Genomic DNA, 18,959 nt, shown 5'->3' with positions numbered 1-18,959 from the left:
GACAGCACCACTAGGGTGTCACAGAGAGCTCGGGTGTCACCTCCTACAGGGAGGTAGGGTGTGACAAAGAGATAAGATGTCCCAAATCACTGTGCCACCAAACAGCCAGAAGAACTGGCTTTTAACTGACCTCCAAAACACTGGTGCTGCTCCCGCAGCTGGTGTCAGCCCGTAGGTTAATCGCTGTTCACTTCAAAAGTCCTGGGGGGTGGAGGGGGAGCTTTTCAACAGATTCTTCAAACTGGTCATTGAAAAGCTGTCAGTAAAACCCAGCTGTTAATGTTTACTGAGCATTGAACATAAGAAATAGGAGCAGTAGTAGGCCATATGGCCCCTCGAGCCTGCTACGCCATTCAATAAGATCATGGCTGATCTTCGGCCTCAACTCCACTTTCCCGCCCAATCCCCATTTCCATTGACTCATGCAATTGAGCAATCATGGAAATCAGTAGCTGCCTTGCATCACGAAACATGTTTATTAGCGTTTGTTAAGCATTCGCTTTTCTGGTCTTGAGAGTAAGCCAGATGTGGAGAAACTCCAGAACCATTACATAAGCAGAGACTCGGTGAGAAATCTTTCACAACACAAAACTAGTCAACAAACCATCAACTTCATGTTAAACAGGACGGGAAAAACGATATTTGAAATTTATTGAACGCACTTCTTCCAGGCTAGACAACCTCCCGTGATGTTGCTCAGAGGATACCATGGAAGGGCTGAGGCATACCATGGAACGCACAATACATTATTCTGCTGCTAAGGTGATGCTGTGCCCCTTTAAGGCCGCAAAGTCTCATTATTGTTAAGTAAACACAGGCTCAGGTCCATCAGAGTGTTGCTCGGTCAGGGAACTGTGCAGATTAGAATATGCTGGTCAGTTTCAGGCTGAAGGGTTGAGATGGAGGTCAGAGGTGACCAGCATTTTGAGACTGTTTTCAATCTGTAACAAAGCATGTGCTGGATGTGCTGGGCTCGAATTTGCCTGGGCGTTCATGGCCTGGACACCATATGGAAACAGGCGGGAACCCCATTAATCTTTGCAGATCGGGGTCCCATTATGTAGTTAGGACCCCAATGCCGTTTTGGTAGTATTTTGGGCGACACCTGCCCAGTAAACCGACCCACTACGCAGAGCGGGAAATGGCCAAAACCAACTCATTTAAAGGGATGGCTGGAATTTGATCTGGGTGTTAAATATTTGGTCTTTCCAAGTATTGAAATGCTCATTGTGAGAGATATACATATAAAATGTGTGTATCTTTTTTGAGTGTGTGTATATATATATATGTATGTGTGTACGTGTACGTGTGTGTGAGTATATGTGTGAGTGTACGTATACATGTGTATAAATATGTGTGTGTACGTGTATGTATGTGTGTATGTATATGAGTGTATTTGTGTTTGTGTCTTTGTGTGTGTACATGTGTATATGGGTGTGTGTATATGTGTGTGTGTATATGTGTGCGCCCTGATTCGGTCACACCTGGAGTGCTGACGAACCTGATTGAATTTTTTGAAGAGGTGACTAAAGTAGTGGACAGGTGAATGTCTATGGATGTTGTTTAAATGGACTTCCAGAAGGCATTCGATAAAATCCCTCATAAGAGACTGTTAGCTAAAGTTGAAGCTCATGGAATTGAGGGCAAATTATTGACCTGGTTAGGAAATTGGCCGAGTGGCAGGAAACAGAGAGTAAGGATAATGGGCAGGTACTCAAATTGGAAGGATGTGACTAGTGGTGTCCCACAGAGACCTGTGTTCGGGCCTCAACTATTCACTGTATTGATTAACCACTTAGATGGCGGGATAGAGAGCCACATGTCCAAGTTTGCTGATGACACAAAGATAGGCAGCATTGTAAGCAGTGTAGATGGAAGCATAAAATTACAGATATATTAATAGATTACATGATTGGGAAAAACGGTGGCAAATGGATTTCACTGTAGGCAAGTGTGAGGTCATCCACTTTGGACCTAAAAAGGATAGATCAGAACACTTTCTAAATGGTGAAAAGCTTGAAACAGTGGAGGTCCAAAGAGACTTAGGGCTTTGTGTACGTGGATCATTAAAGTGTCATGGACAGGTATAGAAAATAATCAAAAAGGCTAATGGAATGCTGGCCTTTATATTGAGAAGATTAGAATACAAGGGGATACAAGTTATGCTACAGCTATACAAAGCCCTGGTTAGACCACATCTGGAACTCTGGGCACCGTGCCTTAGGAAGAATATATTGGCCTTGGAGGGAGCGCAACATAGATTTACTAGAATGATACCTGGACTCCAAGGGTTAAATTACGAGGAGAGATTACATAAACTAGGGTTGTATTCCCTGGAATTTAGAAGATTAAGGGGTGATTTGATCAAAGTTTTCAAGATATTAAGGGGAACTGATAGGGTAGATAGAGAGAAACTATTTCCGTTGGTGGGGAATCTAGGACTAGGGGACATAGCCTAAAAATTTGAGCCAGGACTTTGAGGAGTGAAGTTAGGAAATACTTCTGCACACAAAGGGTGGTAGAAGTTTGGAACTCTCTTCCACAAGCAGCAGTTGATGCCAGCTCGATTGTTCATTTTAAATCTGAGATTGATAGATTTTTGTTAACCAAAGGTATTAAGGGATATGGGGCTAAGACGGGTATATGGAGTTAGGTCAGAGATCAGCCATGATCTCATTGAATGGCAGAACAGGTTCGAGGGGCTAAATGGCCTACTCCTGTTCCTATGTTCCTCTAATGTGTATGCTCCATCAGTTTGCTGGGTCCAACAGACTTGAAACTTCATTCTGGATCAGCTTGTTTCGGTAGCTATGGAGTTTTCCAATTCATTGACTTACTTTCGATTCTTGCTGCTGTGTCGGTTGTCACTATGTAATGGTCCAAAAATGGTGCCACTGAGCCACATGTTTTGAGTTCCAATGGAGACAGAACAGCAATACTGGAGTGAGATGTGGCTGCTCCATCCTGTGGTTTTGCTGCAAATTTACACTATTATTGGTGAAGCATTTCAGGATTTTTTTTTAACCATTTTGCCACAGCAAGCGTCTTAGTATAATTTATATTAAAGTGTTGTTTTTAAGTTTAATCTTGCTGTTGTGGGGGTTAGATTTGCAGGAGAGCCACATGTTGGAGCTGCTGGGATAAAGAGGGGATTGGTCTATATAATGAGCTCTCCCAAAAATGAATGAGCCAGCCATTGAAACTGTTATCCTTAATGACCTGGGACAGTAAGTGGTTTGTTATCACATTTCAAACATTTCTGGTAGGCATTCAGACTTGAGATATTGGGAGGTAATGAATTCATGCATACACGGCAGGAGCTAGTTGACAGAAGTCTCCAATCAAGATAGGGGCAGGGGTCTACTGGCCAAGCCCTGTTCAGGGAAGGAATTAGAGGTCAAACTTCCTGTTCTCAAATCCCTCCACAGCCTCGCCCCTCCCTATCTCTGTAACCTCCTCCAGCCTTACAACCCTCCGAGATCTCCAATTCTGGCCTCTTGCGCATCCCTGATTTTAATCGCTCCACCATTGGCGGCCGTGCTTTCAGCTGTCTAGGCACTAAGCTCTGGAATTCTCTCCCTAAGCCTCTTCGCCTCTCTCCCCTCCTTTAAGGCACTCCTTAAAACCTACCTCTTTGACCAAGCTCACCTGCCCTAATATCTCTTTATGTGGCTCGGTGTCAAATTTTGTTTGATAATCGCTCCTGTGAAGCGCCATGGGACATTTTACTATGTTAAAGCAAGTTGATGTTGTACATAGGAGCCACAAAAGAATACAGATTCACATGTCCAAGATCGTTTGGGAAACCTGCTGCAAAAGGCAGGCTCCCAGACATAGGCTGGAAATTAAGATAGAACTGGTCAGGTTTCAGCTAGGGATAGCTGGAAAGAAAGGAAAATAAAAAAACATTTCACCCACTACCTGGCACAGTATACTTTTGTTATTTTGTATGATACGTGAAGCAGAATAGAAGACGTTTAAAAAAAAAGCTCTGGAATTTGACACTTTGCTCAGCCATATATATTCTGTAAAATAAACTAACTTGACTTGACTTTACATTCACCTGGTCTCTCATCAGAGTGTTCATCAGTTCCACCTTTTTGAAGATTGGAGAAACCCATTTGAGGGCACACGTTGGGACCAGGGTATCCAGTTCATATAACAACGGGGTCCCATTGTCGTTTCCCAGGTTATGCGATCGTAATATTGGGCAATACGGATGAACTCCAGAACATAAGGGTCATGGGGTCTGATTATGGGAGTGACCAGAGATGTGCTGATCCTGAGATCGTTTCTCAGGCACATTCAAAATTTGTCCCAATGGTAACTGAATGCCTGGTCTATCAAAGCAAGCTTTAGAGCAGAGAGCCAACGCAGAGAATATTTTATACACTTTTTCGACTCAGGAAGGAACCATAAAAAAATGATCCTGAATATTATTAATCCAATGATTAATCCATTTGTATAAGGTTCCTTTCTTTGCTATATAATTAAGACATTAACCCATTTAAAGTAAATAAGTTGATACCTCCATTTGAACAGCAGCGAAAGGAATTTCATGTCATCATTTTAAACATTCTCTACACTTATATATTCATCCTGTGATATTTCAAGGCCAGTGTGTGTTATATCTTAGATTGTTACAGCAATCATCATTTCATAGAGATACTGGGCATTTTATATAATTTATATGTTAGTGATGGAGCCATAAACAACAGGGTAGATTCTCCAATACAGTTTACTCCCAAATGCAAAGCTCACCAGAAGTAAAGTGTGCTGATCACACACAATTTTCCATGGTCAGCTCATTTCCTTAATTATTCATACCCCCAAGTGCACATACAGGGAACACAAGTATTTAATTCTTGTCCAGGTTCACTTTTCTTAAGGTGTTTATTAACTTGTCTCATTGAAATCATGGAGTCCGTCAGTAGCCTTCGAAGAGAGAGAGTCAAGATAGCGAGAAAAGGAAAGGGACACTCTCTGGAATCTAGGGAGCTAGCGTTCACTTACAATAATGGTGTGAAGCGCAGAAGCCAAAACCATCCAGAGTATCTGACTTCCAGTTTGATGACTGTGAAAGTGAAGTTGGTGCCGCAAGAGGTTGTTGCTTTTTTAAAATTCATTCTCGGGATGTGGGCACCACTAACAAGGCCGGCATTTATTGCCCATCCCTAGTTCCCCTTGAGAAGGTGGTGGTGGGCCTTCTTCTTGAACCGCTGCAGTCCGTGTGGTGAAGATGCTCCCACAGTGCTGTTAGGTAGGGAGTTCCAGGATTTTGACCCAGTGACGATGAAGGAACGGCCGACATATGTCCAAGTCGGGATAGTGTGTGACTTGGAGCTGACGGTCTTCCCATGCGTCTGCTGCCTTTGTCCTTCTAGGAGGTGGAGGTCACGGGTTTGGGAGGTGTGAGCAGAATTGTCCTGTTTTCTATTCCACGACGCCATCCCCATTGATCAGCATTGCAGCAAGACCGGAAGGAGGTGGAGGCAGGTTGGAGCCTAAAGCTGTCACTGGCAGTGCCAGCCCTGTGCTGCATGGTAGCTGCAGGTGACCTTGCAGCTGGTGGCACAGCTCTGCATCTGACAATCATGCTGACCCAGACCCTGTGATAACTTCCTCACAGTTGTTGCCAGGTGGATGTGTTCAGGTGTTAGCTGTGGCTCAGTGGGTACCACTCTTGCCTCTGAATCAGAAGGTTGTGGGTTCAAGTCTCACTCCAGAGACTTGAGCATAAAATCTAGGTTGATACTTCAATGTGGTACTGAGGGAGTGCTACACTGTTGGAGGTGCCGTCTTTTGAGTGAGACGTTAAACCGAGGCCCTGTCTGCTCTCTCAGGCGGACGTATAAGATACCACAGCACTGTTTTGAAGACGAGCAGAGGATTCCTGGACAATATTTAACCAACATCACTAAAACAGTTTATCTAGCCAATACCTGTTGTGGGACCTTGCTGTGCACAAATTGGCTGCCGCGTTTCCTAAAAGTGACTACACTTCAAAAAGTGCTTCATTGGCTGTAAAGCGCTTTGGGATGTCCTGAGGTCTTGAAAGGTACTATATAAATGCAAGTTCGTTCTTTATGCCTAAAAATATAGTTGTTGGCATTTTGGCAGGAATGTGCCAGTGAGGCTCTGCTTGCTGTTGATCACACTGGTATGTCCTTTGTTCATTCACTACAACTGAGAGGATGACATATCATGATTGGAATCCTTCTGAAGAACCATTCAGCATAACAGGTAATCAGACATTCACAGACTGTAAAATAAAAAACAGAAAATGCTGGAAAGACTCAGCAAGTCAGCAGCATCTGTGGAGAGAGAAACAGAGTTAACATTTCAAGTCGATAACCTTTCATCAGAACTGGTCACAGATTGTAGTTGTGCTATTGGGGCAGATAGTCCACGCTTTCTCATTTTTATATATTGGAGATTATCAGGAAATCACACACAAGTATTAGAACGAGAGTCTAAGCTCATTTATTACTTCAAAATAAGCCCGAATATAAGTCCTAATATCCTAAGGGATATTAGGAAGAGGGATACAGATTCAAAGCATAAACCACCTGGACAGATATAACCCATGGCCCCATCGATCCACTGGGTCACATGGTTCCCAATGGCATAAATGATTTTTATTTACAATCCTACCCTTTACTACCATAAGCCAGATGCATTAATTAAGCCACAGCTTAGCACTGTGTAATAGTGTTAGACATAATAACAAATATATAGATAACATGGATCTTAAGGTGTTCCCAGCCCCCTAGTATCTCATTGAGCAAGACCAAACAGACTGTGTAAAAAGTGTTAATGAAATACGTGGTGTTTTAGCCCGGTGTTTGGTGCTGCATTTTCCCGCATCCTCGCTCTGCTCTAAGGAATGCACAAGCAAAGCGTTCTCAGCAGATCTGATGTATTTTCCTCCCGCTTCGCAGAATATGAAGATGATGAAGACTGGAGCGCCTGGTCCCCCTGCACCGTGACGTGTGGCACTGGCAACCAGAAACGCACCAGATCCTGTGGCTACGCCTGCACTGCCACCGAGTCACGGACCTGTGACCTGAAGCGGTGCCCAGGTGAGAGTTGACAACTACTGAAGGAGGATTTGCACACTAATCAGCACCTGAACTGCTGAAAAACAAACCTACGTTCCCTAAAACCAATGGGACATCCATTCGGCAGCATCTGAGAGGTTCCCTTTGGTATCCAACATATATAAGGAGAGAATTTCCTGGTCCTGTGCCTGGGGCTATTGGATTGCCTGGGAGCAGCAAATACAGGAAAATCAGTCAGGGAGGAGCGGCCGGCCTAAGGGAGCCTGCCCGATTTTCCATCGATTTAAATTAGTGGACAGAAAATCAATTTTTTACTTGTTCTTGGGATGTGGGTGACACTGGCAAAGCCCCATTTATTGCCCATCCCTAGTTGCCCTGAGGGCATTAAGAGTCAACCTTGTAGAATGGGACTAGAGTCACATGTAGTACAGACCAGGGAGGATATTAATGAACCCGTTGGGTTTTTACAACAATCCCACCACTTTCATACTCATCTGATATCACCCCATAAATTACCAGATTTATTGAATTTAGTTTCCCAACTTGCCATGATGGGGTTTGAACTCATAACCTCTGGATTGCTCATCAACTACCATAACCAGTAGGCTACCAGTTGGTACACTCCTCCCCACCTGATGTTTACACATTTGCTGTGCCCAGGTACAAATCCAGGACATTCCTCTCTAGTGTGCAACTAATGCAGTGTGTCCTGGCACGCAATCACCCACAGGATCCGGGAACTCAGCCATATCCCCCACTAAATTATCCAGCAACTTAAACACGTACCCCACTAAAGAGTACAGCAACTTAGACACACGCACCACAATAAGGTGCCGCAACTTAGGCCCATACCCTACTAGAGAGTCCAGCATCTTAGACACATAGAAGATGTAGCAATCTGGGTATATAACCCATTAGTGAGACCAGCAACTTAAATACATACCCAACTAGAGGGTTCAATAACCTGGATACATACCCAACTAGAGAGTTCAATAACCTAGATACATACCCAACTAGAGGGTTCAATAACCTAGATACATACCCAACTTGAGGGTTCAATAACCTAGATACATACCCAACCAGAGAGTTCAATAACCTAGATACATACCCAACTAGAGGGTTCAATAACCTGGATACACACCCAACTAGAGGGTTCAATAACCTAGATACATACCCAACCAGAGGGTTCAATAACCTAGATACATACCCAACTAGAGGGTTCAATAACCTGGATACATACCCAACTAGAGGGTTCAATAACCAAGATACATACCCAACTAGAGGGTTCAATAAACTAGATACATACCCAACTAGAGGGTTCAATAACCTAGATACATACCCAACTAGAGGGTTCAATAACCTGGATACATACCCAACTAGAGAGTTCAATAACCTAGATACATACCCAACTAGAGGGTTCACTAACCTGGAAACACACCCAACTAGAGGGTTCAATAACCCGGATACATACCCAACTAAAGGGTTCAATAACCCGGATACATACCTAACTAGAGGGTTCAATAACCCGGATATATACCCAACTAGAGGGTTCAATAACCCGGATACATACCCAACTAGAGGGTTCAATAACCCGGATACATACCCAACCAGAGAGTTCAATAACCTAGATACATACCCAACTAGAGGGTTCAATAACCTAGATACATACCCAACTAGAGGGTTCAATAACCTGGATACATACCCAACTAGAGGGTTCAATAACCTGGATACATACCCAACTAGAGGGTTCAGCAAAAGCAAAATACTGAGGATGCTGGAAATCTGAAATAGAAACAGAAAATGCTGGAGAAGCTCAGCAAGTGAGGCAGCATCTGTGGAGAAAGAAACAGAGTTAATGTTTCTTCAAGGTTATTGAACCCTCTAGTTGGGTATGTATCTAGGTTATTGAACTCTCTAGTTGGGTATGTATCTAGGTTATTGAACCCTCTGGTTGGGTATGTATCTCGGTTATTGAACCCTCTAGTTGGGTATGTATCTAGGTTATTGAACTCTCTAGTTGGGTAAGTATCCAGGTTATTGAACTCTCTAGTTGGGTATGTAATCAGTTTATTGAACTCTCTAGTTAGGTATGTATCTAGGTTATTGAACTCTCTAGTTGGGTATGTATCCAGGTTATTGAACCCTCTCATTGGGTGTGTATCGAGGTTATTGAACTCTCTAGTTGGGTATGTATCTAGGTTATTGAACTGTCTAGTTGGGTATGTATCCAGGTTATTGAACCCTCTATTTGGGTATGTATCTAGGTTATTGAACCCTCTAGTTGGGTATATCTCTAGGTTATTGAACCCTCTAGTTGGGTATGTATCTAGGTTATTGAACCCTCTAGTTGGGTATGTATCCAGGTTATTGAACCCTCTAGTTGGGTATGTATCTAGGTTATTGAACCCTCGAGTTGGGTATATATCTAGGTTATTTGACCCTCTAGTTGGGTATGTATCTAGGTTATTGAACCCTCTAGTTGGATATGTATCTAGGTTATTGAACCCTCTAGTTGGGTATGTATCTAGGTTATTGAACCCTCTAGTTGGGTATGTATCTGACAAAAGGTCTTTGACCTGAAACATTAACTCTGTTTCTTTCTCAGCAGATGCTGCCTGACTTGCTGAGCTTCTCCAGCATTATCTGCAGGAGGTCCAGCAACCTAGGCATATACCCAATTTAGAGAGTCTAGGACGTCAGGCAGATGTAATAAGAGGAAGTGGGACGTTGAATAGATGGGCTCTATGGAATAAAATCAGGGGAAATCCAACAAAAATAGACACAAAAAAAGCTTTTTGACATGGTTTTCGAATTGGCATTGTGTATCCAAATCTGGATTCACTCTACTTGCTTTGAGTAACTGTAGCGTAGATTTGTTGGGCCACGCCTGACATTCACGGTGCTCTTTTCCTGAAGGGATGGAAGATGATCTGAATGCAGCAACTGAAAAAACGCTGGCTGAGAAAGAAAATGGAACAGAGTTGTATGACACGGGTGAGTACATTGCACCAACACCAATAACATGGGAGCATATAGGCTGAGGTGTCTAGGAACGTAGAAAAATAGGATCAGGAGTAGTCCATTCAGCCCCTCGAGCCATTCAATTAGATCATGGCTGATCTGTCTAACATGCCAGGATTGACTGACAGCTGTGAGCTCATCAGCCCTGCCAAGTGGTGGTTTGTAGGAAGCCCTGGTACCAGCAGTTTCATCTCTTGATGCCACTGAGAGTATAACTATTAGACTATACAGGAGCTCCCCTGATGGTTTAATGGGTAAATGGTATGGTACTGAACCCTACGGAGAGAAGGAGGAGTTACTTTCAACTTTGACGGAAGTGGAAAACTGGAGGTGTGGGATGACCGTGTGTTATACATCCTGTCCGGTATCCCCTTCTATTGAAGTCAGTGAAAAGGAAATTCAAACTGGATGTATAACAGGCACCAATCCAATACCGCCAGTTACATAGAATTACAGAGTGTACAGCACAGAAACAGGCCATTCGGTTCAACTGGTCTGTGCCGGTGTTTATGCTCCACACAAGCCTCCTCCCATCATTCTTCATCTAACCCTGTCAACATAACCTGCTATTCATTTCTCCCTCATGTGTTTATCCGGCTTCCCTAGTTTTGTGTCCCCGCTGAAGATGAAAGTTACCCCCAAGGTCTCAGGCTTAATCCCCCCCTGAACCCACTGACTGAGTTCGGTCAAGGCTTTGATAGAGGTATTACAATTGGCATTAGCGTCCTTGGGGCAGGGATCACACAGCGTTCCTGCTCTTGACCGCTACCCAGTGACCTCCCCCTGCTAGAAAATGCACATATTTGGATATTGAGTGAGTGGGGAATCATGCTGGGCTATGATGCCTCTCACAGTTGAATAGGCTAACTGTCCCGACATACACACAAAGAACAGCTAGCTCGGCAAGGGAAACAGAGGACTGTAGAACAACGGGACTTATGCTGGGATCCCGCAGTCCCAGCAAGGACCATGGGTCGGAGAATCAGGCAACGCTGTAGCCCTATCACCGCTCCCGCTCCCTTCGAGCGCAGCTTCCCCACTGTGGAGTGCAAGAATTACTCTTAATATCACAGGATGAGTTTAGGAGAGGACGGGGGCAGCCCTGGTCAAACATGGACCTGCATTAGGAGCCCAGGTACCATGCATGCCTTTTTTCTGAAATGCTTTGCTGAGCATGGAAGACATATACTGTAGCCCCTCAGTGGGGATGGTGGTTCTGTTTTGCTCTGTACAATATTCAAGGACTCTTCGGTAGCCTAGAGTGCACCATGAATTTGTACCAATACCGAGTTAGTAAAACAAAGCAGCAGTAGCTGACATGCCTCATCGATTGCTCCGTTGCTTAGCAACACTAGGTCCTAGGGACGAGCTCTGAAATTCCACGTGTTGGTCCTAATAGGGATTACTTTTTGGCCCAATTCAGATAAGATCAGAATTACATGTATCTGTTTCTCTTTAAGCCGTTCTTATTATTTTTCTCCCCTCCCCCCCCGCCCCATCCCCCATCTCACGTCTCTTTGCAATGTGCAGCTTCCCCAGTCAAAAGATCAATCGTCTGTCCTGCTCCGAGGCCTCCACCATGGCCCCCTGTAACCAGTCCTTGGAGGGACACAAGAGCGACCGAAGATAAGTGTGACTGGTCCTCCAATTTTCCTGAAAGGAACATTCTAGAGCGTGTGTACGGAAGCATCTGTGGCTGGAAGTGTTTGTTGTTTGTGGCTCCCATGGCTGGGATTGTGTACCTGGGATGCTCAAGACTGCGTTCTCTTCCGGGCAAGAGAAAGTCCGGAGAGGGTCCTGGTGAAAGGTCATCGACCTGAAACCTTTAACCCTATTTTACTCTCGCCACAGATGCTGCCTGACCTGCTGAGTGTTTCCAGCATCTCCTGTTTTTGAAGTCAGCTCGATGGGCTGGTTGGCCTTTCTTTCCCCTCCATTCCCTGCTTTTCCTTTTTGTCCTTGCATCTGTTTTGAACGATACACGACTTTGACAGATTTTACCGCAGCCCTTAAGCAAGTTGACCACCTTGCCAAATGCTTGCGGGCAAAATAAAAAAAAGACGCTTCTGAGCGAAGCCACCTCTACTTCACCTTTTACTTTTGTTCCACAGAAGTTGACAGCTGTGATAAATGGTTGAACTGCAAGAGCGAATTCTTGAAAAAGTACCTCATGAAGGCCCTGACAGACCTGCCCAGCTGCCCTTGCACCTACCCCACTGAAGCCGTGTACAGCATCGTTAGTGTCCATGAAGACGGCAAGGGAAGGCTCTTCCGATGGCGAGACGCGAGTGGGCCGAAGGAGCGCCTGGATATTTACAAGCCCACCTCCAAGTTCTGTATCCGCTCAATGCTATCCTTGGACAGCGCCACCCTGGCAGCCCAGCACTGTTGCTACGACGACCAGATGAAACTGATAACCAGGGGGAAAGGCGCGGGGTCTCCCAATCTGATCAGCACGGAGTTCTCTCCAGAGCTCCACTACAAAGTGGACGTGTTGCCTTGGATACTGTGCAAGGGGGACTGGAGCAGGTACAATGCCGTGCGCCCACCAAACAACGGCCTGAACTGCTCGGAAAACCCTTTGGAAGATGACTTTATGGCTCAACTGAAAGAAGCGAAAGAGTATTGAAAAATAAATAATTTTTCTCCTCCTCCAAGGGGGGAGGGGGAAGAAAGAAACAAAATAGACGTTTTCATTAATGGAACCCCGTCCCACCTCCGATAATATCGGCCTACTGTTACATGGCAGCCATCACCGATGGTTAGAGACAATACCAGATTGGCTCTAACATTTGAAAAATATATATATTTACATATAACCACTTGATCACATGAAGAAGGGACCTCCAACGTATCAAATGATTGTGCATAAGAGGAAAAAGAAATGTATTCTAACGAAATGTATCACCATTCCATCATCCCTGTATTTTATTTATGTCTCCGGGTGTCACGTAATAAGGAACTCAGTGTTTCTGTCATGAAGAAAGAACCAGTTGGAATTCCAACATCGGACCTCCTCATCCATTTTCTCTGGATAATTCAGCAAAGCCAAGATGTGGCGTTCTCTCTCTCTCTCTCTCTCTCTCTTACTCTTTAGGGATCCCTGGTTCTGGCTTTTCCCAGCTCCATTTCTCACTGTGGTTAAAGAGAGTCTCATCACCCGGGACCACCTGTGAAAAAACAAAATCCAATGGTTGCAACCATTCATCAGTAACCTTCGCATTCCTCATGGTTGGTTCTGTCCATTTTTTGCGACCCACGGCGATTGCTGATGAGGAAGGAAAACTCCCAATTTGATCAGCGCAGAATTCTCGCTACAAAGTGGATGGTGGCGGTGGGAGGTTGGTGGGTTGTGGGAGGGGGGGGTGGGACGGGAAGAGTTGAAAGGGTCTCTGAGCCCGGTGTTATACGGGAGCTGAATTAACATCCACGGTTGATGCTGAAGCTGCCATTCCATGGATTAATGAAACTCTCCATCCATGATAATTCGGACTGTCGGGCATAGTCACCCTTTCAAACCCAGAACTCATTATTTATATTGTTAAAAATTGTAAAATGAGACCGGAGTGGATGGATCTAAAGAAACAATGGAGGCCAGTTTGAGATGACCATCTCCCCTTACCCTCTACGTGCAGCCCATAGGCCGTCTCCGATCACTGATTCGATTCAGCATGTGATCTAATGCTGGCACAACAGGGCCCAAAGTCAAAAGAAAACTCGATTTCCAAAATTTCAACCCGCTTTCATTTTACGTTTGGTTTAAGAAAAACAAACTTATCAAAATGAGGGATCATTGTTGCTTTTAATGTGAGGAAACTGGCAGCTGAATGGGAAGTTCAGGTTGTCTCCTACTCTAATTCATTTTAACTCTGGACCTCACAACTGTAGAACACCCTACCTCCATTACTCTCCCCTTTCCTTCTTCTACAACCCAAGCTTGGGGGGGCGGGAGAGGCAGCAAGTCTTTCCTCTTTCATTCTCTTTTGTTCTTTTCTGCCTTGACCATGTCCTGCTCTACGGGCCTTGACATGGCACCTGGACGTTTTAACCAAAAAAAAAAACCCACTTTATTTGTAAGGAGATAAGATTGAAACGTTTTCTATTTTATAGACAAAGAGAGAGAAGATGAAAAGGACTGGGAGCATTACCAGCCTCGAGCTATGTTGGATGGGTCATACAGAATTTCTCGCACTCAAACTCTGGTGATGCGTGAATGGGAATAATTCCACGTGTTAATCAGAAACTGCAAAAGAGATGGTTAGGAGAAAAATGTGGGGCTCTGAAGATTAGCTGGTAACAGCGAGCACTACCAGGGGGTGTTACACCAATATACAGGGGACAGATGTTTCAGGCCCCCTAGTCCAGTGTAGATTCTTTATGGCACCAAGCATAGGAACATAGGAATTGCCAGGCAAAAAAAGACCAAGGTCCATCTAGTTCGCCTTCTACCATCTTGGTAGACGCATGACACAATGATAATGGAGTTGTACTTCATTGGCTGTAAAGCGCTTTGTGACATCCTGAGGTCGTGAAAGGCGCTATAGAAATGCAAGTCCTTTCTATTCAATAATAACAATCAATCTCTATCAATTAGTCTATAACAGATCCAGAAATGACATAACGAAAACCCCAGGGGTGGAGAGCTTTGGGAACCATAGGTCCAAAGTCACCTTTTTGCCCCCAAGCCTTGCTGCACTTACCACATGTCATGTCTCAAATTACTCATATACTGTATCCCAAATTGTTATTTTCTGAAAAAAATCTATCTAATTTGAATTTGAATGAATCAATACTAACTGCTTCCACCATCTCTCTGGGGAGCCTAAAATACTGAAATATTATTTCCACAGACAGCATGGAGTCCCATTTTTTAGAAATTTCGGGGGGGAATTAATTTGCATTGCCCCCCCCCATAGATTTTGATAACGTTTCATGAATACCCAAGCAGCAAGTTCCCTAAATCCACGAAAACGTAAGGGTGAGGCACTTCTCCAACAGGAAATAGGGGCAGCCTGGACTACATTCACGTAAATCCCACTGGTGGCTACAGATTGAAGAAAAAGTGGCTAGCTGGCCCTCCCGGCTAGGGGAAAGGGTGATTGGTACAGGAGGATCAATGGGCTGGGGTGGGGGTGGATCAGTGTAGAAAATTGCATCTTTTCCAACGTGCATTGGGTTACACGGAGTGACGTCTTTGTCATTTTCTCCTTGTAAGAAAAACATCAGTTTAAAGCCGATGTTTGTTGGTCAGTAGGTATTCTTTTCACACCTGAATATAAATTTTTGGTGCAGGGAGGCCGAGGCACAGACTATCCGTTCTACAATAGAAACACTAACCATCATTCTTAAATTGTCAGCTCCCCTTGGCTGATGGCGTTCCTCGCCTTCTTGAGTCAGAAGGTCGTGGGTTCAAGGCCCTCCCTAAGAGACCAGCGTATTATCTAGGCTGACACTTCAGTGCAGTACTGAGGGAGTGCTGAATTGTCGGAGTGTGCCGTCTTTCATGTGAAGCTTGTAAGCCGAGGTTCCGTCTGCCTTTTCAGGTGGACGTATGAGATCCTACGCCAGTATTCGAAGGAGAGCGTGGCAGTTCTCCCCGGTGTCCTGACCAAGGCTCCATTATTCTATATCTTGTTGAGAGCGTCTACTCCGTGTCCGATGGTTAAAGTAGCTAGCTTTATGTTTTATTTCATCAAACTGGGGCACAGTGAAGCCAGTATCTGCCCTTTTTATCATTTTTATTCGAGATCCTGAGGTGGAAGGGCATGTTAAGGATAGAAGGGTAAAAGCAGTCTACCTCATCCCCACAGAGCTGCTGTGCTGAGAATTCTCTGTTCTATAACTTGTGAAGGGACTCCTGGCGCAATATCCTCCAAGACTCTCAACATGTGTATCAAAGATTTGATAAAGTCACTATGCTCCAGTGAGGATGTCATCTTGCATCAACAGCAAGAAGCATTTTTTCTAACAGACTTGCCGCTTGTATCTATTATTCTACCTATAAACCATCTGAACCCCTCGATTAGATTCCAGCCTGTAACTCACTCCCAGGTATCTATTATTCTACCTATAAACCATCTGAACCCCTCGATTAGATTCCAGCCTGTAACTCATTCCCAGGTATCTATTATTCTACCTATAAACCATCTGAACCCCTCGATTAGATTCCAGCCTGTAACTCACTCCCAGGTGTCTATTATTCTACCTATAAACCATCTGAACCCCTCGATTAGATTCCAGCCTGTAACTCACTCCCTGGTATCCATTATTCTATATATAAACCATCTGAACCCCTCGATTAGATTCCAGCCTGTAACTCTCTCTCAGGTATCCATTATTCTATATATAAACTACCTGAACTCCTCAATTAGAGTCCAGTCTGTAACTCACTCTCATCTATCCATTACCTGATCCTCTCGTGTAATATGCTGCCAGATGTCTGTTGTTTCTTATATATTGAAGTAATAATGGGTGACATAAAATGAGTTTCGGAACCCAGGGACAGTGATTGTGATATTATTGGCTCCACTAGCTTTATGTGGATGAATTATAGTTTTAGGCTGTTTGTTGGACATTAATCCTTGTGCATATCCCATTGGAGAAGCCAATATTTCCCTTGGCTACATTGTGCGGGACTCCAGCACTGCGCCTGAACTCAGCTCTACACGAGTATCTAGTGCATCAGAACCATCTAAAGGTGCCATCACCGAGGACAATGTCTTCATTTCCCTCAATGCCACAAAAGGACTTGAGAATTGATGTGGACTATCGTTTTCAAATGCAACCCTTGCTTCCTCCAGGGTTGAGTAGATACCAGATGTGACTGAGATTGCACCGGCTAGCTGCCCAAAACCTACTATAGTGATACTGGGACATCTGACAGTGTCTCCTGTCCTACGTCCAACCCCTCAACATTAAATTTATATGCTTTCGTGGTTTTGGCAACGGGAGCTGGGATCTGAGAATCCTCGGCATTTTCAAACCATCAACAAAATCAGGCACCATTCCACTTCCTGCTGTAGGATCTCGCCCAGCTCTCCCCGCAATAAACTCTCGAGTCACACTAACTGAATGCAATCAAAATACGATTATAGCCAGCGTTGTATAAATTAAACATCATTCTTAATTTTCAATTTCTGGCATTCAGACTTAAGCAGCCTGTGCACCGGCCCTTCTGAGGGGGAAAAGTAGGCTCTTTGTTGACGGTATGTTAAGTGGATTTGGCTTCTGATCATTTTAAGCCTGAGTTGGCCAAGAAAAGTAAGAGATACTATTTATGAAAAGAGAACCGGATTCAGCTCCAGTCCTTGCGGGATTTAACTTTCATATTTCCACAGCACTGAATGGTGATGTTACCTCTTCTTTTCATATTAAAACAGTTCGCTTTTCAAAGGTTGTCCTCCGATCTTCAATAGCTCCGTACTCTCTTTTGGGATTCACTGCTGTCTGTTGCTAGACTATTTTATTGGGTGGAGAAGGGGGTGTGAAGAGAATCTGTAAATCACACACCCACCCCATAGGTTTTTTTTTGGCATGGGCTGCGCCAAGTGGAATTGCCAAACGCTTCTATTCTCTGATATGCTTCTCCCCAGTTCTATTTGAACCCCGTCCCCTTCCATGCTCTGTTGGTGCAGTGTATGAAGGGTGATCATTGGCTTCTCTCCACTCGCAACAAATGACGGGAATGGGAACCTGGCTCCTATGAGGTGTTTCCTGTTGGAAGAATTAGAACGGCAGACAGCTCCAGCTTCTATCGCTCACCCAAAATCAAGGAACTTCGATCACAGAAGGTCTTCTGATGGGTTTGTTGGGTAAACACAATCACCAGGGTTTTCCTCGAAGGCTCTCCCCGATCGGCCGCCAGAACTTCAGTGGCCGATCGGCGGAAACCCCAGATGGACGTCTAAGCGGGATCTCCGCTGATCTTACACCCATGTTGCTGCTGCCGATCGGGTAAATTCCCTAGCAAATGTCCGGTGCAGTGCTGAGCCGTAAAGGCCAAGAAGATCTCAGGTGTACTCCCCAGGCCGTCCTGATCACTGGTCTCAGGCAGGGTGGAAGTAGGAGATGCCTGGGCTAGAGAAAGAACAAATCAGCCATGGGTTCCTGCTCTTGGTTGCAATCCAGTGACGCCCCGCCCCGATGGAAAGTGTAGAAGTAGGTAAGGACGGAAGAAAGCTCTGCTGGGATGGTCAAATGGTCAAACCTCTAGGCTCACTTGGGAGAGATACCAAGAGGGCCTTAGGTGCCCATGGTACCATACGTACCCCAGCATGGGTCACCACGCCAAGGCAGTAAATTAGGAGGACAGAAACGGGAAAAGGATTTTGGTTCTGTGTAACTTTTTGGAGCAACTCTCAGCTGTTTGCTCCAGAACTGAGGCACTTTACTTTGGATTTTCCATTTTATTTTGTTGTCATATGTAAGTTGTGTCCCTCATGTCACTGTTTCTCAAGGGGATTAGTTGCAAACAAAATGCTGCAGATGGTTTCTATGTTTAAAGAATTCTTGTGCATAATGTAAGGACTTAATAGCTTATTGTAATTGTGAGTTTCTTGTACAGTATTTATTGTCTGTGTTTTTAATGCTTAAGAAATGAGACTTAAATATTTTACATGATTGAAGGTGCACTACTGTGAAACAACTTGTTTCTAAGGGACTTCTGTTCTACATGAAAGGGAAGCGTCATTTATCACCCATTTTGTCTTTCAATAAAAACATCAAAAATAAAATGGGATTGGGATCTCTTTTGAACTTTCAGCTTTTCTTTCCTTTTTCCCATTTTACCTTGGGTTGCGTTTATAACGTTTCTTGGCTGCCTGTCGAACAAAGTGTCAACACAACGAGAACCACGGAGGGCACAAAGCTGCAACGCAG

At 44.4% G+C, this 18,959-nt stretch overlaps 1 protein-coding gene across 1 annotated transcript in view; it reads left to right on the top strand.

Annotated features, from left to right (window-relative positions):
* Window positions 1-13,181, top strand: part of ism2a (isthmin 2a) — a 52,877-nt gene extending 39,696 nt beyond the window's left edge. The window contains exons 4-6 of the mRNA XM_067991064.1: window positions 6,942-7,082; window positions 9,978-10,055; window positions 12,194-13,181. Coding sequence (XP_067847165.1) covers window positions 6,942-7,082; window positions 9,978-10,055; window positions 12,194-12,711 — 737 coding nt within the window. The 3' untranslated portion in view covers window positions 12,712-13,181. The remainder of the gene's footprint in view (window positions 1-6,941; window positions 7,083-9,977; window positions 10,056-12,193) is intronic.
* Window positions 13,182-18,959: the final 5,778 nt, after the last annotated feature.

This window comes from Heptranchias perlo, chromosome 10 (assembly GCF_035084215.1).
Source record: "Heptranchias perlo isolate sHepPer1 chromosome 10, sHepPer1.hap1, whole genome shotgun sequence".
Taxonomy (NCBI): domain Eukaryota; kingdom Metazoa; phylum Chordata; class Chondrichthyes; order Hexanchiformes; family Hexanchidae; genus Heptranchias; species Heptranchias perlo.
This window is presented reverse-complemented; position numbering and strand designations above follow the sequence as displayed.